Here is a 27,996-nt window from a genome sequence, read left to right as displayed (position 1 = left end):
AGTTATTTCTGACATATGTGTGTTCTATGAATCTCTACCTTTACAGTGAGCACCTGGAAGATTCTTCATGTTCTATCCTATAACCAGAACCACATTTGGTCTTGGAAGGCCAGTCTCTGTAGGATACTCAGGTCCAGGGATTTCCTTGAGGCTTTAGCTGGGTAGTTTTGGGAACCAACAAAAGGCTTTACATGTCAAGGATCAAACTGAGGTTCCTTGTTAATCTTTGAGATGACGCTATTTAAAAAGAATAGAGATTTAAAAAAAAAGAAGGCCTTGATAATTCTGAGGAGGCCTAATCCTTATTAAATCCTGGCTAAGGAAACAACTACTCCAGATCACTTCTCTCACACCCTGGTGGCCTGTGCTAGCCAGGAGATGGGAACAGACCTTAGGAGATAGCCCTAGACCCAGAGCATGGAACACCCAGAGTCAGTACTAGGTTGAGAGCAGATCTACTGCATAAGGTTGTACACCTCACTGAGACTCCCGGTCAAGGGGGTGGGTGGAACCCAAAAAGGCCTCTTCCTAATTAGTTCTCCTAAAGAGAGTGCCTTTATGTAATTATACAGAGGTACTGCATAGGGTAGTGAGGCATTGTTTGAGAGGCTGGTTTTTCCTAGATCAGTACAAAAAGACATTAAGTGCTATTCAGGCCCTGTTGGATGGAGATAATGGGAAACAATTGGGCGGCTTTGTGGCACCTTGGAACATCCATAGCCTATACAGGAAACAAACTGTCCAAGAAAAACCTAGGGCATGCTGAACTACCAGGCCCCTGAGAGGCTGCAGTTCCTCATAGCCGATGTTAGTTCACAGAGGTGAGCACAGAAGTGGAGTGGTGGGCCGGGATTAGCAGAGTGGTCAGCACATCATGGAATGTGGTGCTTACTTTGATATGGCCTTTCGGGTAGAGACATATTGACAGCTTCTGCTGTCTAGGGGCTCCTAAATACCAGCCCTCAACTGGAAGTTAGACCAGGGAAGTGTGGCAGGCCTAAATTCGAGAACTGTTGTGACTAGTGGAAAGGTAAGCACACAGTTTTGTTCAAAGCTTTTGAGCTGTAAGTTAGCAAGTTCCAGGGGACGTATGAAAACTAATGAAGAGATGGAGGTTATTCCTACATCGCATTCCTACATGCTTTGCAGGCTTGGGGACCTTCTGTATGGACTATTTTAAGGAACATTGCTGTCCTAAGTCCCTACTTGAGAACTTCAGTTTCCCTTAACCACACCATATTTCTGGGTTAGCCCCTTGGATGCAGTGTACAGAGATATATGTGCAAGAGACTTTTGGACCAAGAGTCCTGTTGCTTTTTGAGAAATATTTGAGTATTTGGCTGTGCCGTCTGCACTGAATGAGTTCTTCAAGCCTTTGGAAAGTTGAGTTAACTTTACTAGGCAGATTGGAGCCTGAGGTGTTCCTAGGAGGGCAGGAAATTGGCAAGCTGCTGCTGGATCTAGAATGGGTGTCTGAGAGACATAGATGGGTACAGGCAACTTGGGAAGAAAGGAGAAACCTCTGGGCTGCCAAACTTTTGCAAAGAGAGAATCATTAAACTGATGGTGGGCCTGAAAAGAATAACCATATGTGCTAATTGCCAATGCTAGGGGAACATTTCTTCCCTAAAGGTTGTCTCAACCCTCCTCAGAAGCAAACCTCACATATAGTTTCTTTTCCTTTACCTGTCCACAGGTAACAGTCCTTTGGACAGCCCCCGGAATTTCTCTCCAAATGCACCTGCTCACTTTTCCTTTGTTCCTGCCCGTAGGTAAGTTGATAGAAAACTTCCTCTATGACTAACATATGTGGCACTTGCAAGAATGTCAGTTAAATGTCACCTTCCTCCTTTGAGGCACTGCCTTTCCAAATGTGTTACCTGAGCTACCAGCTATCAAAATTCTTTTCCTCCTTTCCTTGCCCAGGTCATTATCATCTTCTTCAAGTTTTGCTTTCTAGTTGCCCTAGGTATGTGTGTTTGAATGTTGGAATGGACAAGTAGATATTAGAAATGGATTTATTTTTATAATCCTAAGTACAAGTCCCTGGTTTTCTCGGGGTATGTTTTAAAACATTATGCTCTCGATTGAGAGCTGTCCTAGTGTGATGGATGAGAAAATGGGCTCTCCTCCCAGGAGGACCCACGTTACACTCTTCCTCCTCTAACTCAGCCAGTTACAAGGAGCTGGAAGGGGCCTTATATGCCTCTCTCCTTCGAGGTAAAGAAACTACAGGGTCTTCACTTATGCTCCCATGAATTTAGAAAGATTTGTTGCATTACAGAGCTGTGCTTATATTTCTCCATGCATTTCACCCCTTTCTGGAAGTGATATAGACTTATCTCTGGCCCTTGGTAGCAATCCTGGCAGCTCAGCCCTTTGTAGGGTACCACCTGGCCTCTGGAGAGGTACCGAGCTGACTGAGATGAGTCATCCAAACCACATACCAAGGCTCCATACACAAATGATTTACTTTTCAGAACATTTTCTGAAGTTTTCTTGGCAAAGTTCGTGTTCTTTGATTTTATTTTTAAAAATATTCTGGGTTACAGTCAGTCTCTGGCATTAAGACTTCCAGAAAAATCATGGCTTTAGATTTGGAAAGTATATATGATATATACAGCTTGAGGCCAGAGCAGTTTCTATACTTTTTTAAAAGAGATAACATAAAAAGAACAGATTCCTTGAAACAGCATTATTCACTGTTCAAATGACAACGCAGAAAAAATCCTCTCCAGTATTCTGTGTGACTGACTTTGTGCCCCTCCTGACCCAGTTGCCTTATTCAAAACAAATATCATCTGAGTTTGTCCTGTGGACTCATCTATCGTACCCCCTGTAACTTGTAGTAGTTAACTGAGGATCCAGGTAGGAACACTTTACATTGTAAGAATATGCTGGACTGATGTGTTTGTTTTTCCAGCCCAGTTGAAAATTCTTACTTATCCCAGACTTCCTGCCTTGACTGTGTGTGAACCGTAGCCTCAGATTAGGTCTGAGCTGGGATAGCAAGACCTGTGACTGATCTCTATGTGGCATTGAGTCACTTCCCATTCATTCAGTAAATATTTACTGAGCACACAGTAGGCCCAGGCACTATGCTGAGTACTTAGTTGTATAGTGGTAACAGAATAGACATAACCCCTACTTTCTTGAAACTTATTAGAATCTGTGCTTTTGTTGTTCCCTTTGTAAGGGATGGTGTTCCCTCAGATTTTCACTTAGTTAACTCATTCTTCTCTTTCATTTCTCATCTTAAATGTCAGTTCTTCAGAGAGGCCTTCCCTAACCATGCAATATAAAGGAGCATTCTCCAGCATTCTCCATCAAATCTTCCAGTTTTATTTTCAAACTAATACTTTTCAATACCTGATATTTTCTTATTTTCTTGTTTTCTGTTGCCCTTTAACCAGAATCAAAGCACCTTTAATAGAGATGCCTTAATATGTTGAAAGCTGTGTCTTCTGGTATATAATAAGCACTCCATCAATGCTTATTGACTGAATGAGTGCTGGGGAAAAATAATAAACAAGCAAACAAACAAATATTTATTATAAACTGGGATAAGCACCATGAAGGGAAGGAACATGATGCTGCATGAAAGCATATGGAGGGAATGGGGCTGGAGAATCTTTCTTGGGTGGTCACGGAAGGCCTCTCAGAAGGATTGACTTTTAAGCTAAGACCTGAAGGATCAGAAGGAGCCTGCCATGTTGGGAGTGAGGACACAGGTGTGTAGACCATTCCAGACAGAGGGAATAGCATGTTTCATTGGTGCTTTTGTATCTGCTTCATTCCCTGGGCTTTAAGAGTAGGATCAGGTATTACCACTGAGATCCACATAGGTCTGTGCTAAGTGGCGTGAAGTTTGAGTCATGTGCATGGAACATGGAACCCTGGGCTGTCCCTTTACAGAACATAATAGAAAAAGCAGCTAGGTGTTGGTGAAGGTGGAGAGGAAGACTTCAACCCTGCCGAACAGGGTACTCGGGAGGTGTGGTTTCTAGGTTACTGAGGTCAGGCTTGAGCCTAATAGGATCACATGAGTTTGAAATATCACACAAAAGACAGATTTAATGAACACTAAGGATAGACCCATCAGTCCTACAATTTCATTTCAAACTTCCACACTCCTAAATGGAAGGTTTGCCTCTGCCAAACTAGACCAAATGCCAGGAGTCAAACAGATCAGTCTCTCTGGTTCCTTTTGATTCTCACTATAATGTATGTCTTTTCACTACAGCCATGGCCACAGAACAGACAGGTAATAGCGGATGTGATGGGGAGAGGGGCTGGGAAACTGCTATGCATGGCCAGACGGAATGGTTTGTGGTTTTGTGCTTGGTGAGAACTGGTTGTGATGAGTCTTCTGACTGTGGATATGAACACTTGGCCTTTCATTTCTAGCAAAGAGGCCCCAAGGCCCTCTACCTGCTGGAACCGAGGCTCAGAGCTCATATGCTTGGAGGCAGGAATTGCTGCGTGGTTCCAAGCTTCTGAGCCTAAGGACAAGTCATTCTCATTCCCACAACTTTCCTCAGTTGCCCTGTGAGATAACCAGGCAGAGGAAATGGAGGCAGCCTGTAGTGGCATTTCTTTCTGACTCTGGTGGCCCCTGCTCTTCGGTTTACAGAAAAATGGCTGCCATGCAATTGGTTTCCATTTCTATCTAAAGGAAGAAAAATCATCTGTGAAAAAGTGTATTTGACAAGGGTTTGAGAAATCCCTCCCTGAGTTAGACTAGTCCCATCTTTGCTGAGCTCTGTTTTCCTGGAATTGACTTACTTTCTTGTGTAGAGCTCCCAGGACCCAACAGAGAGGTCAGAGAGAACATCATGTTTGAGCAGCCTCCTGGACATTTCTTTGCCTCAGAGACTAGGTTCCAGCAGAGCTGACTGTCTGGGTGGCATGAAGTCTGAGTCATGTGCATGTGGCATGGAACCCTGGGCTGTCCCCTTGAGGAACACAATAGGAAAAGCTGCTAGGTATTGGTGGGGGTGGGAGGAGTGCTTCAAAAGGAGAAGCTCTAGCAAGATTGATTCTTCTTTTTTCTTCTTCCTCCCTGCCTCCCCCCACACCCCTTAACTATGAAGCCTGGAACAAATCATCCAAATGTCTGAGTCTTAGGGTTTTCTCTGAAGATTGAGGGTATTGAATTTAACTTCTAAAGGTCCTTCTTTGCTAATGGTCCTCCACCACTAATATTCTGAGATTCTGTCAGTAGCAGCAAAGAAGTTTTTCTCTAGCTTCAACCAGAGCAGGCTCTACCCCCAAGCTCCACTGGAAAGAACACTTGTGTAACAGCACATCCCACAGTCCAGGAAAGAATCACTTGTCTGTGTTATAAAAGCTTCAGACCAGATGCGTACTTGCTCTCTCTCCTTTGCAGCAAAGCAAATAACTGTGGTTCTCTGTGATGGGAGCTTAAGGGTACATCCTCTTAAGAGCAGCAGGAAGCCTGCCCCAAACTCTCATATACAGCCAGAGCTGTGCCACCTCACTCCTCTTTCGTAAGGTTGCTGTCACTCTTTGGCAAACATTCTCAGAGATGAATGGCTCCTAGGTAGCCTTTGACTATTTGCATTGATTGATTAATACTCAGACCCAGGTCAGGGTTCACTTCTTCCTGGTTGTCAACCCCATAGCCTGGGGAAGACCAAAGAGCCTTTCACATGGAGCCTTCAAAAAAAGGAAATAGCTGCATTGCAGTGGCAGTTCTCTCCTTGTGATGATGCCTTTAGCTGGAGTCCTCTGTCATTGCTTCTCTAAAAGTGAATACGTCGAGAATACAAAGATTTTTATTCCAAAACCACGGTATTGCATAACAGATGTTCTTATTCAAAGTTATGGACTCCTTCATGGTCGGAGATGTCTGTCTTTGAGTGGAAAACACTCAACAATAGGCCCTATGTAGGAGAGAGATGTGAAAGTGTGTACTGGACTGAGAAGTACTGTCTTGAGACAAGGAAGAGCCTACCAGTGAGCCAGTTGCCCCAAAAAGTGCTGATGGAAAGACAGGCAGGTCCTGGGCTCAGGGTGGCGTCCTGTAGAAACTGCCTAATATTCTTCTCTTACGTAGGACTGATGGACGGCGCTGGTCATTGGCCTCTTTGCCTTCTTCAGGCTATGGAACCAACACTCCTAGCTCTACTGTCTCGGTAAGTAGCCAAGTCTGTGGCCATATGTCCTTCACACGGAGGAAATACTTCCCAAAATGTTATTGCTGCTTGTCCCTACAGTGTTGCAAAGTGGTTCTCCACTTCTCCTCCAAAGCCAAACTCACAGAGGTTCCTTGGGGATTAGGCTGATGAGGGCAGAGGGCTGATGCCCCTGAACAACCATGGCCAGATCCATTAAATGCCTTAGAAAGAATTAACCAGCATGCTCTCTGGGTGTCAGTTCTTGCTAGTGGAGTCAGAGGAGGGCTTGAGGATAGACTTCTACTTTGCCAATGAGGCCAGACATGGGGGCTCCTAGGCACGGTTCCCCTGCTCCCCCTGCCTTATTCCCAGAACTGCAGCCAAGAACAGGGAACTCCTCCTATGTCTCAAAGGCCTGGTAGACCCTCCTCCTCCTTTTCCATCCTTTTCTTTCAAGTTTGATGTGTATCAGCAAAAAGGCTGGGCCTGTCTCTAAAACTTCTAGTTATGTTTCTTTTAGAGAAAGTTTTAGCCTAAAAAACAACAGATATTCTAATTACTGCCATGCGCAGTTGACCCTAAAATGAATCTTCCTCATTGAGCAACTTTTAATTGAAGCCAGGATGACAGGGTTGGCAAGCTTTTTCTGTAAAGGGCCAAATAGTAAGTATCTTAGTCTTTGCAGGCCGTGTAAAATCAGGCCACAGACTGGATGACCGGTTCCCCGTGTCTTCTACCATTCTTCTCGTCTTCTCAGCTCAGTTTGTCTAGATTCATGAATCCCAAGCAGATAAAAGGAGTATCATTTCTTCCCTTGACCTAGATATTACTCTTAAATTAATCCAAAGATCTCGTCTTTAGATTTTTCCCTAGTAAATACCCTTTTCCCCATAATCCTTTACTCAAACAGGTGATGTTTTTAGACCCAAGATAAGAGTCATATATGTATGTGATATGTATATATTTTTTTTCCCTGTTTAATAAATTTTAATAGACTCAACCTGTTGCTCCAGCTTATTTTATTGGGATACTTTAAAATACCAATTTTGCTTCATACTAGCTGCAGGTGGGTGAGGATACTTTTTGCAATTTCTATTTAAATCATTTATAAAAATGTGGCCAAGACAGAGCCCTGTGGAGACCTTCCACGAGCTGTTTACAACTTCATATGTTATAGCATTCCATGAGAGAAGTGTGCACTGTTAGCCAAAAAATTCTGATTTCTCACTTGGTATTGAGGCTTAGATGTGGCAACAGAGCTGTCTCCGTATGGTGCTGCGGCTTTGACTCTCAATGGGTTTAGATATTTAAACCCCAGATCCTTCATCAGTTGGTGAACAGAAATTGAGCCAATGGTATTAGACTTGCCTGCTCTCTTAGATAGTTTTGCCAGGTAGGGAAAATTCACTGATCCTGGCACTGGATGGAGCTGCCACAGCAAGAGCTACATCTGTGGGATGCCTGTAGGAGCTCAGCTCACTCCCACAAATGGTCTCTTGTGATTGGCAGTGGGCTCTTGTCTGGAATCTCAGTCACTGGGCCATGCTTAGAATTCTCAGTTATTTTCAGGTCAAGTCTAATTTTGGGGTTCCAGATCTAAAAGTAATTTTCTTCCCTGCTGGATTTTCTTGCCTACAGTGTCCCTAGAGTCTGGGCCAGCCTTCACAGCCTCAGCAAAGCCAGTTGTCCTTTGGATAAGAGCCAAAATGAAACATTGCTGAGGCATCCCAGGGGCTCTCTCAAGGTTGTGGAAGGGAAAATTTATAAGGATGTCATTTGTAGGCAGGGCATACCTAGAACATTTCCTAAAATAGGATGCATGATTCATTAATTACTTGCCATTCCAACTAGCCAAAAACTTCATTGAGGGCAAAGAGTCCATGCAGAAGAACCTGCTTTTTGCCACCTAAAGAGGTTCCCTAGGTGGTTATGCAGTTCTCACACTTACGAATGTCTGGGTTGAACTCCCTCCAAGACTCGTGAAGGACTCTGGTTATCTTGGCTTCTTCAGGATTGAGTGCTCTGAAGAGGTAGAGATGAATGGGGTCGTGCACGATGGAGGCTAAAGGGAGCATGGGAAAGAATGCCTGCTTTGGGTTGACTTTGGGTTTACATTGGGAAGTCCCTGACCATTTTCAGTCCTTCTCTGTTCCAGGACTGCCTTTAGACATGTCTTTAATGCTGTTTTTTAATGTTTCCCCATCTAGTCATCATGCTCCTCACAGGAAAAGCTGCACCAGTTGCCCTTCCAGCCTACAGCCGATGAGCTGCACTTTTTGACGAAGCATTTCAGCACAGAGAACGTACCGGATGAGGAGGGACGGCAGTCCCCAGCCATGCGGCCCCGCTCTCGCAGCCTCAGGTGAGGGGTGCTCTCTGCCTCCGGCCCCAGTACCTGTGGAACTCAGCTTGTTTGCACAGCACAGGAGTCAGCAAACTTATTTACTGTCAAGACAGTAAATAATTTAAGCTTTGTAGGCCATAGAATCTCTGTGGCAACTACTTAACTCTGCTGTTATAGTGTGAAAGTATCCACAGACATTATGAAAACTTTATTTACAAAAACAGGCAGTGGGTCAGATCTGGTCTGCGGGTAATAGTTTGCCAGCCCCTGGCATAGCACATTGGCACAGCTCGAATGAGTCAAGTCCTGTGAAGCTCAAGCCCTTTTTGGCTTCACGTACAGCTCAACTCACCACCCTAAGAGGTACCTGATGATGCTGTCAAGTGGCCCCTGTCTTTTTCCCTTTGAAAGTAGTAGTTAAGAGTAGAAATATACTTTAGAATCCATTCAGTAAAAGGAGAGTCATAGTATCATTCATTCTGATGGTTACCTGGCTGCAAGATCCAGAGACCCAGGGGATATGAACTCGGCTGGCTGAAAAGCTGCTGCTGAAGACTCTTGTGGCTGACTTGGGGAAGAAGCCCATTACAGAAGCAGAATTAAATGCTCATCTGAATCTGCCTCATTTCCCATTAATCACCGGGGTCATCAAACCAAACAAACCTTAACAGCTGAGTTATCTGTGAATTCCTTAGATTAATTGGCTCTTCTCTTTGGCATTAGCTGGTAAATCTGTGCCAAATTCCAGGTTAAGGAAAGAGGTGGAAATTAAAATGAACATCGCTTTAATGACTGAGCCCAGCTTTCCAGGGTCCCTGGGAAATAGTAAATTGGCTAACATGTTCAGAGTGGGGGCCCAGAGGAGCGGTGCCTCCCAGGAAGAATCCCCTCGGTAATGTCAGCACTGCGAGTGTCATGGAGTGAGCTGAGCCAGACCACAAAGACTAGTTCAAGTTCAGAGATTAATGAAGATGATGACTAGGACTGCAGTGCAAAGGATCAGAAATACAAATGAGTGAGTGTGGAGTGTGGATCCCGGGCCTTTCTTTGTCTCACAGAGGAACACCTGAATCTCGGTGCTCTCCACAAGCCACACTGGGTGAAGGACTATTTGAAATGGAGAGGACTAAAGTACCTCAGGGAAATCCCTGCTATATTACTCTTAAAGTACTTAGTAATGTGCACTGATGCAGCAGGCAAGCTGTGGCCCACTCCAGGGAGGAAAGGCAGAGAGGATCAGTTCTGAACCTAGCTCAGCTGGGATCACGTGTCAGGGGCACCAAACTGGGCAGGACCTAGATAGCCATTCAGTTGTGTGGCTCAAACTTTGAAATCCTTTAAAGGGATGTAACCACACATGGGCCAAAGGGGAAGATTTAGATGACCCAGGCTTATTACTGACTACAGACTGGATTGGCCTCATTCATCCCCCAGGGCAGAGCCCAAGTTAGCCCCATTAGCTGCAGCTTGTTTGGGAAAAGATACAGGTATACACTGTCTTCCTTTGGTTGTTTTGGTGGTGATTTGATTTGATTTGATTCCTAGAACATCTAGGGTTTACCCAATCCCACTGGCCAAAGCGAAGAAGATCCAGAGAGTCCTGTTATGGGGGAGGTCATCCTAGGAAAGCCACCAGTGCGCTCAGGAGCAGTGTCCTCCTTTTTAGACCTTTTCAGGCTCTGGCAGAGGCCTTTGTGAAGGCCAGGCTTCTTAACAAGAAGATAGCCTAGTTCCAGATGGCACCATTTTGAGCTGAACAAGGTGTGCTGGCAACTCTAAGAATAAGGAAGGCTCTAGAACTCACCACTAATTAAGGTGGGAGTGTGTGGGTACTACAGACAGTGGGAGGGCAGGGGCTCTGGAGATGGCCATCTTTCTTTTTGGTAGTTCCATGGCACTAAAGTAACATGGTTGTTTCTTTCTTATTTAGTCCTGGACGGTCCCCAGTTTCCTTTGACAGTGAAATAATAATGATGAATCATGTATACAAAGAAAGATTCCCCAAGGTAAGGATCTATTTTAAAGGATACTGGTAATGCCCCTGAGGATGGCTGCCTCCAGCCAGTGCCATTGTGAAGACTGGGTTGAGGGGATGGAGTGCTGTCTCCAGAGGTAATCAAGAAGAAAAGCAGAAAGGCCCCACAGAGGAGGAGGATACAAGCACAGGGGCTTCCAGACTGTAGGGAAGAGGAAGGCAGCAGAGGGCTTGGAGTTTGGGGATTATACTTGCAGAGCCTCTGTTTCTCCACTCCCTAGGAAGAAAAGTCTCTAGAGGGAAATGTCAAAAAGGTATCCCACCAAATATTAGTGGGGAAGGAAAGAGCTGGAGACCTTGTTTTTAACCATGCACATCAGGATCCACGAGTCCGGATACCCCCAGAGAGGGATTTGCCCTCTGGAGAACACCTTCGTTCGCTGCAGATTTCTTAAGCAGCACTTCATTACCGGGCACCAGAGAGTGCACAGGCAGGGGTCTGCTGGACTGGCAGGACATTGGCCAGAGGGAACAGTAAGGTGGGAGACAGAGATCTCAGAGTTGCTTACTCACATTTGGATTTGTGTTTTCAAGCAAGAAAATGCTGGGAGAGGAAAGTAGTTTACTATCCTGAGATAGTTGAGAAAAAATAGTCTTGCACAACTCTGCAGTTTGGCTATAAACCTCCTTGTATGTGGCACTAGGACCTTGTTTCCCATTTGGATTTTTTTGAACACCAAATGCCTGTACACCCTGACCTGGCCTCCCAATGAAAGGCCCTATTCCTGCAGAACAGCCAGCTCTGTCTGAGAGAGAGTGAGGGCACTGACGTGGGCTCCCTGTCCATGACAACAGGGACCGTGGAGTCCTCAAGCCTCTTTCTTCATCCTCTGTCTGGACCTCCCTGGGTCCACGTATTCGTCTGTATCTGGGGCCTATGTGTGTGGTTCCCTGCTCCTCTGAGAGTGTCCAGACTCAGGTCCAGTCCCCTAGACACACAAGTGGCCTAGGGAAGTGAAGCCCTCGTGTTTTCCCTCTTGACATAGCCGGTGAAGCACAGCAAGAAGGAGGAGCACAGATTCTGGAACCGGACCGACTGGGTTCAAATCTGCTTCTGCCATTTACTAGCTATATGGCCCCGAGCAGCTTATGTGCCTTCTCTGAGCTTCATTTGCCTCGTCTGTAATTTGGGATAATAAGAATATCTATCTCATAGGGAGTTTGTCTAGATTAATGAGCATTAAGCTTTTCTAACTGTGCCCAGGACATACTAAGCACTCAGTAAGTGTTTGCTATTATCTCTCTGCTACCCTGTGCCCTGTGGTCTATGCTTTCTAGCCTTGGACTGGGTGCTAAAGAGTAAGCGAAGAAGAGGGCAGAACAAACAGCTAGGAGATCATTTTGTTATGCTCGGTCCTTTATAAAGAAGTTTGGGAGTGTATAGTGTTTAGAAATGCATCTCACGTATTTCCTCCTCTCCCTTATGTATCAGGCGTTGTGTTGTCATTCTAGCATTGCGTGTTTGTGTTTTATATACATGTCTCCAAGTCATTCGTGTAAGATGAACTGTTGTTAGAGAAAATGTTAGGATTCCTTCCCTTCCATTCCCTCTCCTCTCCCCCCTTCTTCTCCTCTCCTCTCTCTCTCCATGCACACCATATATATGTGTGTGTCTGTGTGTATATATGTATATATACTCTATATATACATATACATATATACACACGCATATGTATGTGTTTATACATACACACACTGGGAATCAGAAATCGCCTCCTGGTGGCAAAGAAAAGAAGGCCAAGTCCTAGATAGGCAGCTAGGAAATCATTAACTGATGTATATTTGTCATTTTGACATGACTGTCCAGTTAGGTCCCATAGAGGCTTCTGAGCCAGACCCCCATTTTGCTCTGCTAGGGATCCAGGTCTGTGAGCAGGCAGGTTCACACCTTCAGTAAACACTTCTGAGCATCTGCTTAGCTCAGTCGAGTTTTAGCTAAGGTTAAGTGAGAGGATCCTGAGATAAATCAAACTCTCTGACTTGAAGAAGTTCCCAGGCCAGAGCCAGGTTTAGAAACCAGCAGTGTCGGTACACTAAGTTTATACAGTTGGGAAGCCCATTGGAAGCACAGAAGAAAGGAAACTCTCATTTGCCTGGAGGAATTAAAGACTTCCCAGAGGAGAGATGATGCTTGAACTGAGATTGGGAGGAGTAATAGGCATTTGCCAGGCAGGCTTGGCAGGGTGAAAGAGCTACACAGAGGGAATAGCATAAACAGACAGAAACAGCATCATCAAGGAGCAGAACAACAAACACTCAGTGTCCTCAGAGCAGAAGAGCTGCCCTTCAAGGAGTGGGGAAGACAGACAAGGCCAGGTGAGAGAGGGCCTTGATTATGATGTTTTGACTTGACTTGAAGGTGATCTTTTCATGTCTCCAGTCATCAGTTTCCCCACATGCAACATCAGGAGACCAGGACCACAGAGCCCATCCTTAGACTATTACCAGGTCCTTTAGTCTCCACCTGAGCTGGAACAAGAAGGGAAGTGTCACTTTTCCTGCTTTTATTCCCAGGCCACCGCACAAATGGAAGAACGTCTAGCCGAGTTCATTTCCTCCAACACTCCAGACAGCGTGTTGCCCTTGGCAGATGGTGCCTTGAGCTTTATTCATCATCAGGTGATTGAGATGGCCCGAGACTGCCTGGATAAATCTCGGAGTGGCCTCATTACATCACACTACTTCTACGAACTTCAAGAGAATTTAGAGAAACTTCTGCAAGATGTGAGTGTCCTTGTGCTGGAATCTGGTGAACCCTCCACGCAGTAGTGGACAAGCTGAGATAAGGCATTGACAGTGTTCCCAGTCTTCTCAGCCTGCTTGCCACCTCCTTGCTAGTGTACAGGGCCCGCCCCCAAGTGTGGTGCTGATGGGCTTAGGTTCCTCCTCAGTCCCCTGCATTATTGAGAGAAGCCTGTGTGGTATCAAGAGAACTCAGTTCCGTGGGTCTTTTTCTAATTCCAGTTACACTACCTGAGGCTCCAACGTTGGTAGTATTCATAAATACTTGACCAGGAGATTTGTCGCCCAAAGCCAAAAAGTGGCCCAATGACTGTGGTGGGCTCTCTTCTAGTAGAAATATTGGTGTAAGCAGAGCCTTAGGACTGTTTCTTCTCAGGCAAGGGAAAACAGGCCCAAGGCTTGCACTGTGGGTTTATCTATTTCCTGACATTCTATTTGCATGGTGAGAAGTTCTCTAGTGGGGGCCTTTGTGTGTGGAGACCTGATCCTCCCCAGTGTGCAGAGGCTCTGGGAGGCTAAAGGTAAAGTAATGCAGAGATGGTCAAGACCAGAGCATACGTTGAGTCCTTAACCACTGCTTCATGCTCTAGTGTTCGCTTTCCTATCAGCCTCTCTGATACAGTGGTCAGATGCCTTCACACTCAGATCATAGTTGCCACATATTACACCATTGGTACAGCTTAGGGGAGAGGAGATGTGCCTATCTCCCCAGGGCTCTTCATGTTGCTAGAGTATTTCCCAGTCCAGACCCATGACCTTACTCTGGTGTAGTACTGACTGAGCTGAGAACCCAGGGCCAATGATCAAATAGAACTTCAGTGTGTTAGTCTAGAAATAGGAGCAGGGAATTTTTTTTTAAAAATTAAGAAACAAGGGCCAGCCCAGTGGCATAGTGGTTAACTTCGTGCACTCCACTTCGGCAGCCCAGGGTTTGTGGGTTCAGATCCCAGGCGCAGACCAGGGCTAATCTTCCTCACCAAAAAAAAAAAACATAATAATAATAATTAAGAAACAGTTGAATCTAGAGAAACAATGACTAAAGATGATCCTGATTATTGCTGTCAAATATTGTAAGATTTCTCATATATAATAGGTAGTAAATTGTTCTCTGTCCCCTAAAAGTCATACTAGCCCAGTGAGAAAGATTTTGATTTAATAGACGAAAAAGTACTTACTTCTACAAAAATTTTTTTTTTCTGATTTCAAAAGTAATACTTAAATTCAAACATGGTAGAAATACAACTTTAGGAAGCAGAAGTCCCATGAAAGTCACTGGCAGCTGTTTGTTTCTGTTCAAGACTAACTTTGTAACAGTTCAACAACGGAGAGGAATCAGGGAGTACGGCATCAGGTGAAGGACCCACAGAGAACGACTTCCGAGGTTGCTTGTCTAAGATCATCTAAGATTGATCTTCTGAAAGGCTCAAGTCAGAACCTTGACGAAAACCTTCCGGCATTTTCCCAGACTCGCCCTGGGGGTGGGTTGTTTGGTGCAGCAGGAAGAGCACTGAAAATGGAGCCGTGCAGTCATCTGTTCCCTAATTTGCTAGGCCTTGGGAATGCAGAAAAGTTCAGTGCAGGTTCTAGGTCAAGGTACAGACCCATCAACACGGACTTACAGTAAAAATAACAGCTCTCACGTATTGACGTGTACTGTGTGCCAGACACTACACTGAGTGCTCTGTATGAATTATCTCACTTCTCTTTTTATAGTAGGTGTGATTGACGAGCACCAAACAGAGTCCATTTCTGAGCACAGAGGAGGATGTGTTGACTCCACCTGGAGAGTTCAGGAAAAGTTAAGTCCTGATGAGTAGGTTAGAGTTCACTAGACCTAGGAAACAGATAAACAGCCTCTCAGAGGTGTAGGGGAACTTGGTACATTCCAGGAATTGCAGATAAAGTAGTTTGGCGTGACTAGAGTGGAGGATGCCTGCAGGGAGGAGTGGTAGATGAATTGCGGCGAGTAGGGGATGACACAGAGGCTGAAGAGCCTTGTGAGGAGCTTAGATTTTATCATGAAGGCAGTGGAGAATCATTGAATGGTTTTAAATTGAAAATTGGCACGATAAAGTTTACATTTAAAATAATAAAAATCACTGTCATTTATAGAGCACTTAATACATTCTGGACACTACATTATCTCATTTAATTTATCTAATTTAATCTTCATAACAGCACTGTAAGCAAGGTACGATTATTAGTCCCTAAATCTACAGATAAGAAACCGAAGCTTAAAAGGGCTGAGTTAGCCCAAGGTAACTCTTTCTTAAGTAGCAGAGCTAGAACCCAAATCCAGGTTTGTCTTATTCCAGAGCGTAAGACCACATGTTTTCAAACACTTAGTCCACAAACATTGACTGACATCTGCTGTGTGAGAGGTACTCTGCTAGGCTTAGCACATGAGGGAAGAACAGAAGAAAGACACAGCCTCTCTGCTCACGAGGCCCTCCAGTGTGTACAGACAGACCACTGATTATAAAACGCATGATAGTACCATGTGGGGGTGAGCAAACAGCTGGGGGGACATGGAAAAGAGAGCAGTTACTTCTTGTCATTCTAAGTGTTTGTGTGTATGTGTTATGGGGGGGCAGGCAGGGACCTCAGATATAGCTTTACAGGGTTGATATTTGGGCTCAGTATTAAAGGAATAAATAAGATTTCACTAGATGCCAAGCTTCTCTTCATTTCATAACCTTTTTTTTTTTCTAAATGGTGCTCATATGCTATTTTTCTTTCCTTAGAACCTATTCACTACTCAGTCTTCTGCCTTCTACTTTCCCTTCCCACCATCCTGCTAAAACTGTTACAGGCAAAAATCACCAAAGAACTAATGGGCCAATTGCCAAATCCTAAGTCCTCATCTCTCCTCCCCTCTCTACAGAACTTTACACAGTGAATACTTCTCCTTGATCTTTTTACCCCTGGTTGTCATGACACTGTTCCCTGCAGTCTTGCTGCCCCTTCACAAGTTCCTTCTCTCCCCATCTCTTAAACGCTGATGTTCCACAGGGCACCATCTTGAGCGCCCGTTCTCCTCTTTCTCCTTTCCTCACACTCTCCCTGATCAGCCTCCTCTGCTCCCATGTCTTCAGTTGTCATCCGTACTCTGAGGACTCCCACCTTGGGCCGCTTCTGTCCCTGTTCTGAGCTCCAGACCCCTGTTCCTGCTGCTTGTTGCCCTCTTCCACTTTGACTCCCAGATTGGTTAGTATTCTTTGGTTGCAAGTAATAGAAAGCCAACTCAGGGTACTTTAAGCAGGAAAGGGAAACTAATTATAAAGATAAAAAGGGTTGGTCCTAGAGAATTGAAGACACGAATGCAACCAGGCCTTAAGAAGGAACCAGAACTAGAAACCAGAACCTGTGGAGAACCCAGGAGTGTTCATCTTCCTTCTTTCATCTCTGTTTTTCTCTGTCTCTTGGGTAGATATGGCCATCCCTTTTCACCCGAGAGTAGATTGTATGTTTCTGCCACACTGTATTAACAGTTGTCTTTCCATCCATTTTTAAATTGCTAGGAAAGTAATCCACACTGGTCAGCTATTGGAGGTGCAACCACACAATATAAACGTGGATCCTAGAAGTCACAGCAGTTTCTGTAAAAAAGAGAGAGGCTCCTGGGCTGAGCAAATACCCAAGAAAGTATCTAGTACAGATCCCTCACACTCTGGAAGTCCCAACAGAGCTTTCCCACCTATGTGCTTTTTCTCTAAAACCAAATGTAATATGTTCTCTACCTGTCCTCACCTCAACTGTTTTTCTTCTTATATTTCCTATTTCGTTTATCAGTTTGCTGCAATTTCCCTAAAATTGTAGTTGCGATTACCTTTCATTCCTGCTTTTCCAGCCTTCAGGTCTACTCAGTTATCTGCCTCTGAAATGGCCCCAGTCTGTCTGTTTCTCTCAGTTCTTACTGCCTTTTTCATCTACTTTATTGCAATAGCCTGTTAATGGTTTGCCTGCTTTTAGGCCTGCCGTCTTTAGTGCACCATCCATGCTGCAGCCAGAGGGATCTTTCTAAAATACCTGTCTGGTCACATCACTCTCCTGCTTTGATGTCTTTCTCTTCCTTATGGTCTGTCTGGAGTGGAGAGTGAACGTCAGTGAAGGCTCCATTGAGAGCTGCCCCTTGGGCTGGGGTCTGGAGGGTGGGTGAAGCTTGTTAGATAGAGGAGCAGGTAAAGTTGTGTGCCTGTGTGACATTCCTTGGTGCCATGCAGTGTTCTAAAGCTCACATGGTTCTTGATAGGCAACTTGCTCCCTCTCACAGCCCACTGGCCTTCCCTAAGTTCTTGGCTTTGCAAAGCTCTCTGTGCTACCAAATCTTTTCTCCCAGTAGTCAGCTCTGCCCAGCGTGGTCCTGCTTAGCTCAGCCACGCTGGGCCAGTGGATTGCTTAAGCAACCTCTGTCTTCTCTACAGGCTCATGAACGCTCAGAGAGTTCAGAAGTGGCTTTTGTGATGCAGCTGGTGAAAAAGCTGATGATTGTCATTGCCCGCCCAGCTCGTCTCCTGGAATGTCTGGTGAGTGGACTCTGGAAAGGTTAGTGGGTGGATTGGAGTGGTGGGAGTGGGGTATAGAAGAAGGAGTAGGAGTGGGGGGTGTAGAGGAAGTATCCTGCTAACAGCAAAACTGTGGTGGCACCCATTGCCATTTCCACTGCTGAAGTCCTTATTTAAACATGATATGCAAGCACTGGGGGACCAAACGAGTTCCTGTGAGGAGGGGTATGGCAGGGAGAGGTATTAGTCTGGCCCACCCCCACACTGAGCAGGCCTCAGGTCACTGGGGGCTTTGGGGGTGAGGAGCACAGGCCAGTTTCGTTTGCACAAGCTGAGTCCTTCATTTAATCATTCAGCAACATTTTACTGAGTATCTACTTCATGCTAGACACTGGAGGTGCAGACATGTCCCTGATCCTAAGATGCTTCCTCCCTAGTGGAGTTAGTCTTTTAGTGGCTTAGGTATAAGGCATGGAGACATGTAAATAATAATTATGACATTGTAGGAAGAGTTGCAACTGAGGTAAGTACGAGGTGCAGCGGGACCCTGGAGAGGGAAGTGCTCTAGTCCTCCTTGGGATGGACATTCAGTGAAAGTTCCTGGGGGCATGAAGCTTATTCAGCGACTGGAAGGATGATTATGAGTTTGTCAGGGAAGAGGAATGGGAAGGGCATTCGATGGAGTGCAGGGTGGGTTTGGAGAATTGGTGGGGGATAAACCTGGAAGGTGAGCCATGACAAGACCATGGAGAGTGTAGGCTTCTCAGCTCAGGAGTTTGCATTTATCCTTGAGGCCGCTGGAACCATCAGAAAGTTTAGCTAAGAGTATGACATGGTCAGATTTACTTTTTTTAACCAACTTTATTAAGGTATAATTTATGTACAATAAAATATATCTCTTTTGAGTATACAGTTCAGTAAATTTTAACAGGAATACACCTGTCTAATCACCGCCACAGTTGAGATAGAGAACGTTTCTTTCACCTCAGATAGTTCCCTTGTGCCCCTTTGCAGTCAGTCCCTCCCCTGTCCCTCGCCTCCCACTCCCAGGCAACCACTTAGCTGCTCTCTTTCACTGTGGATAAGTTTGCTTTTTATACAGTTTCATATAAATGAAATCATACAGTATGCTCTGACGTCTTTCACTCAGGATAATTTTTTTGAGATTCATACATGTTGTTGCATGTACAGTACTAATTGGTTCCTATTTATTTCTGAGTAACATTCCATCAGATTTATGCCTATGAAAGGTTATTCTGGCTGCAACGTGGATAGTTTTGGAAGAGAGGGCAGATGAGCCAGGGAAATCAGTGCAGAGACACTTAAGGCAATTCATGTGCGCGAGAGGAGTGGCCTGAACGAGGACAACGGTAGGAGAAAAGAAAAGAAGAGGCGGATGGAGGGGGCTTTATGAGGTAGACATTCTGACTAGACAGGGACTGAGGAAGAATAATAAGTTAAAAGGACTTCCAGGTCTGGCTTAGAGTATATCCAGAAAGACAGTGGTTTAGTTCTCCAAAATAGTGAGACCAGAGGTGAAGAGAGCGGTGGAGCCTGGGGTTGTGGAGAAGCGGGGGGCCTCTCCCTCAAGAACATGAAGCCCAGGGTTAAACAGGGGCTTGGAGTCAGGCCTGAGTTTGAATACTGGTTTTCTGTTCCTGCCTCTCTGACCATGGTCAAGTCAGTGCATCTCTGAGCTTTGATGTCCTCCCTGAGGTCATAGAGGTGTTATCAGGCATTAGCCCAGAGGGTGGCACTTAGTAGGCACTCAGTAAATGGGCTCCTCATTATTACATGCTCTGTGCAGACAAGGGCTGCTGTGCTCTGTTCCCCATGGCTTTCAGCCCCTAGCACATAGTGGGTGCTCAGTAAATATCTGAAGGCACACATGAACTGCCAGGACTATGCCCGTACCTGAGAGGGTGCCAGGGCTGCTTCTCTGGACTGGGTGTGTGAATGTGCCTAACAAGGCCATCTGGCTGGCAGAAGGCTTTGAACCAGGTGAATAGGCTGAGCTCTCTTGAAACCAAAAGCTCTGGTTCTTGTTGCTGGGAAAGACAGCGTATGCTTAGGATGTCCAGTCTGGAGATGACCTGTCAGAACCTGTCAGACCGCTTCGTCCCCATTCTCATGATCCCTGAATCATGGTGTTTCTGGGTATTCTGGGGTGGGGGTGTCCCATCACGAAGAGGCAGGCTTCTTGTTCATCCTACTCTGGGTACATGCTGTGAAACCAAAGAGGCCAGCAGCCCTCACTTGTAGTCTCACCACTGACTGCTCTCTCCCTGGTACAGGAGTTTGACCCTGAAGAGTTCTACCACCTGTTAGAAGCAGCTGAGGGCCACGCCAAAGAGGGACAAGGGATTAAATGTGACATTCCCCGCTACATCGTTAGCCAACTGGGCCTCACACGGGACCCCCTAGAGGGTGAGCATGCTGCCTGGTGGCTGCAGAGAGGCCCCATGGCCAAAGAGCGCTAACAGCGGGGAAGCCACTTGGAGAAGAGGATTAGATTGGACATGGACACAGCACAGCATCAGGGGTCTCAGGGCTCAGGAACCCTGTGTTCTCTGTCATAAAACAACCCCTCCTTGGGAATTGTCTGATATAACCCAACTGGGATTGCCTTGGGCCCAGCTGGGTTGGATTTAGAGCCTAAGGTCAAAAGAGGTCAACAGCAAAGGACCACAGTCACATTTCCAAAAATGGTCGCCTCCTCTGCATGCTTGCCTCTGCTGCTGCCACCTTACAAGTCTTCCTGTGTCTTTGGGGTGGTCCTGACTCAGGGCTGCAGAAGATGTCTCCATTCTTCCGGGCTTCGCACTGAACCCTGCATGAACCACGGGCTTCTAAGTACCTGGTCTATAGTTGTCCTGCTCCTGCCTCCCTGCTTCCCACCCCCATCTGGCAGAGTGGAGTTGGCCAGCAGGATGGGGACTGAGAGCCCAGCTTTGGGCCCTTTTTTCCAGGAATTGTCCCAAGTTTGAGGGAGGCTTTATAGAATTTGCCAGGCCTTATGAATGGCACTGGACTTCTAGAAATAGGAGTGGCAATATTATTTGGCAGGCAAGTCCAAAAGCTGTGACTACACTGGGGCTATAGCCCCAGGCCTAGGTTTGCACCCTAGACTGACGCAGAAAGCATTAACGCTGACCCTGCGCACCTGTCATTGATGTGAGTGGACTGCTGAGATGCCCAACATTGCCACGCACACTTTTCCCTTGTGTCCTTGCTTTGTTTCTAGAAGTGGCCCATTTGAGCAGCTATGACAGTCCTGATACTCCAGAGACAGATGATTCAGTCGAGGTAAAGACCCTGAGCTCCTGCCCCAGTCCTGGACCCTGGGCCCTATGAAGCAAAGGGCTGTGAGTTCTCTTGAAGAGACTGGCTGAAGGGGGTGGTGGGGGGGCACTGTTGCATACACTGTCTGAGAAGTCATCCAGCTCCTGGGGAAGAACGGGCAGGAGGCTGCAGCAGGGCCGAGAGCTGAGCTGATGCTTGGGCCACAGCTTCCCCAAGCATATGGGCTCTGAAAAGCATGCTGCCTCTTGTCTTTCCCCTTGTCTTCCAGGGCCGTGGGGCACCTCTGACATCTAAAAAGACACCCTCTGAAGAGGACTTTGAAACCATTAAGCTCATCAGCAATGGCGCCTATGGGTAAAGGCAGGGGTCAGGGTGCGGCTGGGACTGGAGCTAAGTCAGCCCTTGGGCTCTTCATTCTAGAAGTGTATGATGCCCAATCCTCGGGGCAGCAGTTACCTCAGGATAGACCCTCTCCCTCCCCGAAGCCTCCTGGATGGGCAAGAGTTCCATTTCCTCTGACATGTGAACGTTGTTCCTTTCCCAGGCAGGATTCCCATTCCTCTTGGTAGTGCTCCTCCTCTCGCTGAGCCCTGGGGAAGGGTTGAGCTGTGTCCTCAGGACTTGGTATATCAGGAAATCACAGAGCTCTGTGGGCAGGGGGCCCAGATCCTTCTCATGGATAAGCGCACCCCTGCTCCTTTGTTCTGTGCATTTGTAGGGTGAGAGAGAGGGGGCTGTCTGGCCACCCCAGCTCTGGGTAGTGGAGAGCACAGCTCAGGCCCTAAGGGCCCATGGGGGACGGGATGGGTGTGTTTCCCAGGGCCGTTTTCCTGGTGCGGCACAAGCCCACCCGGCAGCGCTTTGCCATGAAGAAGATCAACAAGCAGAACCTGATCCTGCGGAACCAGATCCAGCAGGCCTTCGTGGAGCGCGACATACTGACTTTCGCCGAGAACCCATTTGTGGTCAGCATGTTCTGCTCCTTCGAGACCCGGCGCCACCTGTGCATGGTGATGGAGTATGTGGAAGGTACTGGGGGAAGGCTGGCCTGACGTGGGGGCCAGGTCCAGTCTGAGACTTAGCCCTGAGCTGGGAGCAACAGCTGTGTATAAGGGTGAAGTTTCTGGGCCCAGCTTCCCAATCTTTCAAGCATTGGTTTCTGCCTTAGGATCTCAGAGACCACTTGGCCACAGTGGGCACATGGCTCCCTGCCCCTCGAAGGAAGAGGCTTCTGGAGCAGTAGCAGAAGCCAGACGTGGCACCATGTCAGGTGCAACGAGAGGCACTCTGGGACAGGATGTATCAGCCCAGGAGCCATAGAATCCTGCACCCCAAAGCCTGCACAGCCTCTGCCCCTGGCACCAGGCAGGAACAAGGAGGGAGCAGAGCCATGACAGTCCAGGGTTGGATGCTGGGAGGATTGCATCTGGGCCCTCAGAAGAAAGGGAAGCCATTGACCTGGCTGGTGGCTCGTGAAGGAGACCCCCCTTAAGACCACACAAAATGCTCTGGGGTTGGAGTAGAAGAGCATCATAGGGCACAGCTCTGGAGAGGGGCAGCAGCTTTGCCAGTGGCCCCCTCTCTCCCCTTCTCACTGCTGTGTGCTGCTTCCAAAGATGTTTTACTTCAGTCTTAAGAGTTGAAGCTGAACAAAACTCCCCTTTTAATTCAGTGGGTACATGCTGGGAGTTCACAGTGTTACTTTACTCAGAAACTAAAGGACAGCCAATAGGAAGGAAATAAACGAACACATGCTGAAGTTTCAGTGGGATGTGGTTACAATATACAGGATTCCCATCCAAAAATAACTTAGTCCTGTCTCCACAAGTCAACTTAGAGACCTGGGTTCTTTCCCTCTCTGGCCTGAACAGTGGTCTTGACAGCCATTGGCAAGTTCACATTACATCTTGCTCCCTCCACACTGTCTCCCACCCAAGCCAGCAGCAGAGGAGCTAAAGTCACAGTCTCTAGCACCAGGGTGTTCCGTGAGGCTCTCATCTAGGACCTCAGAGACTGTAAGCCTGAGACCATCTAGAGCAGGGAACTGGATCCTTCCCTCCATGGTGGCCTGGGCTTGTTGCAGGAGGAGACTGTGCCACTCTGCTGAAGAACATCGGGGCCCTGCCTGTGGACATGGCGCGTCTGTACTTTGCGGAAACTGTGCTAGCCCTGGAGTACTTACACAACTATGGCATCGTGCACCGGGACCTCAAGCCTGACAAGTACGCCCACTCTCTGGGTCCCTTGTCCAAGGTCCCCCTCTTGGATCTCTAGATAAATGGAGGCAGACACAGTATGTTTGAATCCATCCCAGCATGGTTGCTAGAAAACAGTGTTCCTGTGGGTATCCACCTAGGCCTAGTACTCTAGCCCCTGACCACCCCAAATGCAAAGACCATTGCCAACAGGGTCTAGCAGAGGCATCGTAAGGCTTTGGTGACATATAAGAGTCACTGAGGAGCTCCACTCAAGAAACCAAGCAGGAACAAAAGAATCAGCACATCTAGGAAATGGCTGAACAAGTGTTCCAGCATTTACTGACACCTGCTCTGTGCCAAGCACTATGTTCTGGGCTGTAAAATAGTTGCTGGCCTGTAGGACTTAAGTCTCGTGTGAGAGACAGAAATATCTCTTTATATGCTGCCTCTCGGAAGGGATTAGTCAGGTGGAAAAAGGTAGGAGGAGCTTTCTAAAGCTGGGGAGCGGGATTTGTAAAGGCACACAGGTGTGAGAGAATGTGACCCGCTCAGGAACCATGAGTAGTACAGTGTGGCTGAAACTGAGACTGAGTTGGTCAGAGGAGTAAGAGAGAAGGCTGGAGAAATAGGCAGGGATTAGGTCATTGAGGGTCCTTTTGGTAAGTTTGAGTTTCATTTTAAAGGGTCCTAGAGAGTCTTTGAAGGGCCTGTTAACCGAGGTGTGATATAATGACACTCAGATTTTGGTCTAGGTTTAGAAAGATCACTCTGCCCCAGGGAAAGAGGTGGGGAGACCAAGAAAAAGATGTTGCAGTAGACCCGGCCCAAAACAGCAGTGCCTGCGTCAGAACAGAGTCGGGGTGGAAAAGGGAGAGGGTAGGGCTGGGAAGTAGAAAGGAAGAGACAAGGTGGTGGTGGGGGTGGAAGGACAAGCAAGGGAACAGGGGTCTGGCGTATCATCCCAATTTCCAGCTTCGGCTGCATGGTGAGAATCCTCTGTAGTGGGAAGTGGCTTTGACATTAGGCAGACCTGAGTTCCCTTTCTTTTTTATTTATTTATTTACTTACTTTTAATTGAGCACCATTGGTTTATAACCTTATGTAAATTTCAAGTGTGGATCATTATATTTTGATTTCTGTGTAGACAGCATCATGTTCACCACCCAAAGACGAATTACCACCCATCACCACACACGTGCCCCGTTGCCCTTTCGCCCTCCTCCCTCCCCTGCTTTCCTCTGGCAACCGCCACTCCAGTCTCTGTCTCTGTGTGTTTGTCGTTGTTGTTTTATCTTCTCTTTATGAGTGAGATCATGCAGTGTTTGACCTTCTCTCTCTGGCTGACTTCACTTAGCATAATACCCTCGAGGTCCATCTATGTTGTCGCAAATGGCAAGATTTCATCTTTTTTATGGCTGAGTAGTATTCCATTGTGTGTATATTACTACACCTTTATCTATTCTCCCTTGATGGGCACTTAGGTTGTTTCTAGGTCTTGGCTATTGTGAATAACGCTGCAATGAACACAGGGGTGCATGTATCTTTACGCATTCGTGTTTTCATGATCTTTGGATGAGTACCCAGCAGTAGAATAGCTAGATTGAATACTAGGTCTATCCTTAATTTTTTGAGGACTCTCCCTTCTGTTTTCCATAGTGGCCGCACCAGTTTGTATTCCCACCACGAGTGTGTTCCTCTTTTCCACATCCTCTCCAACGCTTGTTATTTCTTGTCTTGTTAATTATACCCATTCTAATTGGCCTGAGGTTGTATCTCATTGTAGTTTTGATTTGCATTTCCCTAATAATTAGTGATGTTGAACATCTTTTCATGTGCCTGTTGGCCATCTGTGTATCTTCTTTGGAAACATATCTGTTCAGATCTTTTGCCCATTTTTTAATTGGGTTGTTAGTTTTTTTGTTGTTAAGATGTGTGAGTTCTTTATATATTTTGGAGATTAACCCCTTATCAGATATATGATTTGCAAATATCTTCTCCCAATTGTTAGGTTGTCTTTTCGTTTTGTTGATGGTTTCCTTTGCTGTGCAGAAGGTTTGTAGTTTGGTGTAGTACCGTTTGGTTATTTTTTCTATTGTTTCCCTTGCCTGGTCAGACATAGTATTTGAAAATATGCTGCTGACACCAATGTTGAAGAGCGTACTGCCTATGTTTACTTCTAGAAGTTTTATGGTTTCAAGTATTACATTCAAGTTTTTAATCTATTTTGAGTTAATTTTTGTGTATGGTGTAAGATAATGGTCTACTTTCATTCTTTTGCATGTGGCTATCCAGTTTTCCCAGCACCATTTATTGAAGAGACTTTCCTTTCTCCATTGTATGTTCTTGGCTCCCATGTTGAAAATTAGCTGTCCATAGATGTGTGGGTTTATTTCTGGGCTCTCGATTCTGTTCCATTGATCTGTGTATCTGTTTTTGTGCCAGGACCATGCTGTTTTGATTTCTCTAGCTTTGTAGTATATTTTGAAATCAGGGAGTGTGTTACCTCCAGCTTTGTTCTTTTTTCTCAGGATTCCTTTAGCTATTTGGGGTCTTTTGTTGTTCCATATAAATTTTAGGGTTCTTAGTTCTATTTCTGTGAAAAATGTTGTTGGAACTTTGATAGGGATTGTGTTGAATCTGTAGGTTGCTTTAGGAAGTATGGACATCTTAAATATGTTAATTCTTCCAATCTAAGAGCACAGAGTATCTTTCCATTTCTTTGTGTCTTCTATTTCTTTCAACAATGTTTTATAGTTTTCAGGGTACACATCTTTCACCTCTTTAGTTAAATTTATTCCTAGGTATTTTGTTCTTTTTGTTGCAATTGTAAATGGGATTGTATTCTTAATTTCTTTTTCTGCTACTTTGTTGTGAGTATGTAGAAACACAACTTATTTTTGTATGTTGATTTTGCATCCTGCAACTTTACTGTGTTCATGTATTTCTAAAAGTTTGATGGATTCTTTAAGGTTTTCTATATGTAAAATCATGTCATCTACAAATAGTGACAGTTTCACTTCTTCCTTTCCAATTTGGATCCATTTTATTTCTTTTTCTTGCCTTATTGCTCTGGCTAGGACTTCCAATACTATGTTAAATAAGAGTGGTGAAAGTGGGCATCCTTGTCTGGTTCCTGTTCTTAGAGGGGTAGCTTTCAGGTTTTCTCCATTGAGTGTGGTATTAGCTGTGGGTTTGTCATATATGGCCTTTATTATGTTAAGGTACTTTCCTTCTACACCCATTTTATTCAGAGTTTTTATCATAAATGGATGCTGTATCTTGTCAAATGCTTTCTCTGCATCTATTGAGATGATTGTGTGATTTTTTTTTTTTGTGAGGAAGATCAGCCCTGAGCTAATATTCATGCCAATCCTTCTCTCTCTTTTTTTTTTTTTTTTTTTGCTGAGGAAGACTGGCCCTGGGCTAACATCCGTGCCCATCTTCCTCCACTTTATATGGGACACTGCCACAGCATGGCCTGACAAGTGGTGCATTGGTGCGCGCCTGGGATCCAAACCCGGGCCGCCAGCAGCGGAGCACGCGCACTTAACCGCTACGCCACGGGGCCGGCCCCGATTGTGTGACTTTTATTCTTTCATTTTGTTCATGTAGTGTATCATGTTGATTGATTTGTGGATGTTGAACCATCCCTGTATCCCTGGAATAAATCCCAGTTGATCATGGTGTGTGATCTTTTAATGTATTTGTTATATTCGATTTGCTAGTATTTTGTTGAGGATTTTTACATCAATGTTCCTCAGTGATATTGGCCTGTAATTTTCTTTTTATGTCTTGTCCTTGTCTGGTTTTGGTATCAGGGTAGTGTTGGCCTCACAGAATGAGTTAGGAAGCTTCCCCTCCTCTTCAGTTTTTTGGAAGAGTTTGAGAAGGATAGGTATTAAGTCTTTGAATGTTTGGTAGAATTCACCAGGGAAGCCGCCTGGTCCTGGACGTGTATTTTTTGGGAGGTTTTTGATTACTGTTTTGATCTCCTTACTGGTGATTGGTCCATTCAGATTCTCTATTTCTTCTTGATTTAGTTTTAGAATGTTATATGATTCTAAGAATTTATCCATTTCTTCTAGATTATCCAATTTGTTGGCGTATAGCTTTTCGTAGTATTCTCTTATAACCTTTTGTATTTCTGAGGTGTCTGTGGTAATTTCTCCTCTTTTATTTCTGATTTTATTTGAGCCTTCTCTCTTTTTTTCTTGGTGAGCCTAGCTAAAGGTTTGTCAATTTTGTTTATTTTCTTAAAGAACCAACTCTTAGCTTTGTTGATCTTTTCTATTGTTTTTTTAGTCTCTATTTCATTTATTTCTGCTCTGATTTTTATTATTTCCTTCCTTCTACTGATTTTGGGCTTTGTTCTTCTTTTTCCAGTTCCTTTAGGTGCACTGTTAGATTATTTGCTATTTTTCTTATTTGTTGAGGTAGGCCTGTATTGCTATAAACTTCCCTCTTAGAACTGCTTTTGCTGTATCCCATAAATTTTGGCATATCGTATTTTCATTTTCATTTGTCTCCAGGTACTTTTTGATTTCTCCTTTGATTTCTTCATTGACCCAATCGTTGTTCAGTAGTGTTTTGTTTAATCTCCACATATTTGTGGCTTTTCCAATTTTCTTCCTGTAGTTGATTTCTGGTTTCATACCATTGTGGTCATAAAAAATGCTTGGTATTATTTCAGTCTTTTTAAATTTATTGAGACTTTTTTTGTGACCTAATA

General features: G+C 45.4%; 1 protein-coding gene across 5 annotated transcripts in view; it reads left to right on the top strand.

The window, feature by feature from the left end:
- Positions 1–27,996, top strand: part of MAST2 (microtubule associated serine/threonine kinase 2) — a 229,096-nt gene that overhangs the window by 192,066 nt on the left and 9,034 nt on the right. For 4 of the 5 annotated variants that reach the window (XM_087446021.1, XM_087446020.1, XM_087446019.1 and 1 more), the window contains 12 exons: positions 1,697–1,772; positions 4,244–4,264; positions 6,080–6,158; positions 8,348–8,502; positions 10,415–10,490; positions 13,034–13,243; positions 17,686–17,787; positions 20,061–20,193; positions 21,011–21,072; positions 21,338–21,423; positions 21,890–22,098; positions 23,153–23,291. In XM_087446021.1, coding sequence (XP_087302147.1) covers positions 1,697–1,772; positions 4,244–4,264; positions 6,080–6,158; positions 8,348–8,502; positions 10,415–10,490; positions 13,034–13,243; positions 17,686–17,787; positions 20,061–20,193; positions 21,011–21,072; positions 21,338–21,423; positions 21,890–22,098; positions 23,153–23,291 — 1,348 coding nt within the window. The remainder of the gene's footprint in view (positions 1–1,696; positions 1,773–4,243; positions 4,265–6,079; positions 6,159–8,347; positions 8,503–10,414; positions 10,491–13,033; positions 13,244–17,685; positions 17,788–20,060; positions 20,194–21,010; positions 21,073–21,337; positions 21,424–21,889; positions 22,099–23,152; positions 23,292–27,996) is intronic. The other variant, XM_087446018.1, reaches the window with a different exon arrangement.

The sequence above is a fragment of the Ceratotherium simum genome, chromosome 22 (assembly GCF_057802395.1).
Source record: "Ceratotherium simum simum isolate JZ-2026a chromosome 22, ASM5780239v1, whole genome shotgun sequence".
Lineage (NCBI taxonomy): Eukaryota > Metazoa > Chordata > Mammalia > Perissodactyla > Rhinocerotidae > Ceratotherium > Ceratotherium simum.
The sequence above is the reverse complement of the archived record's forward strand: the minus strand, read 5'-3'. Positions and strand labels throughout refer to the sequence as shown.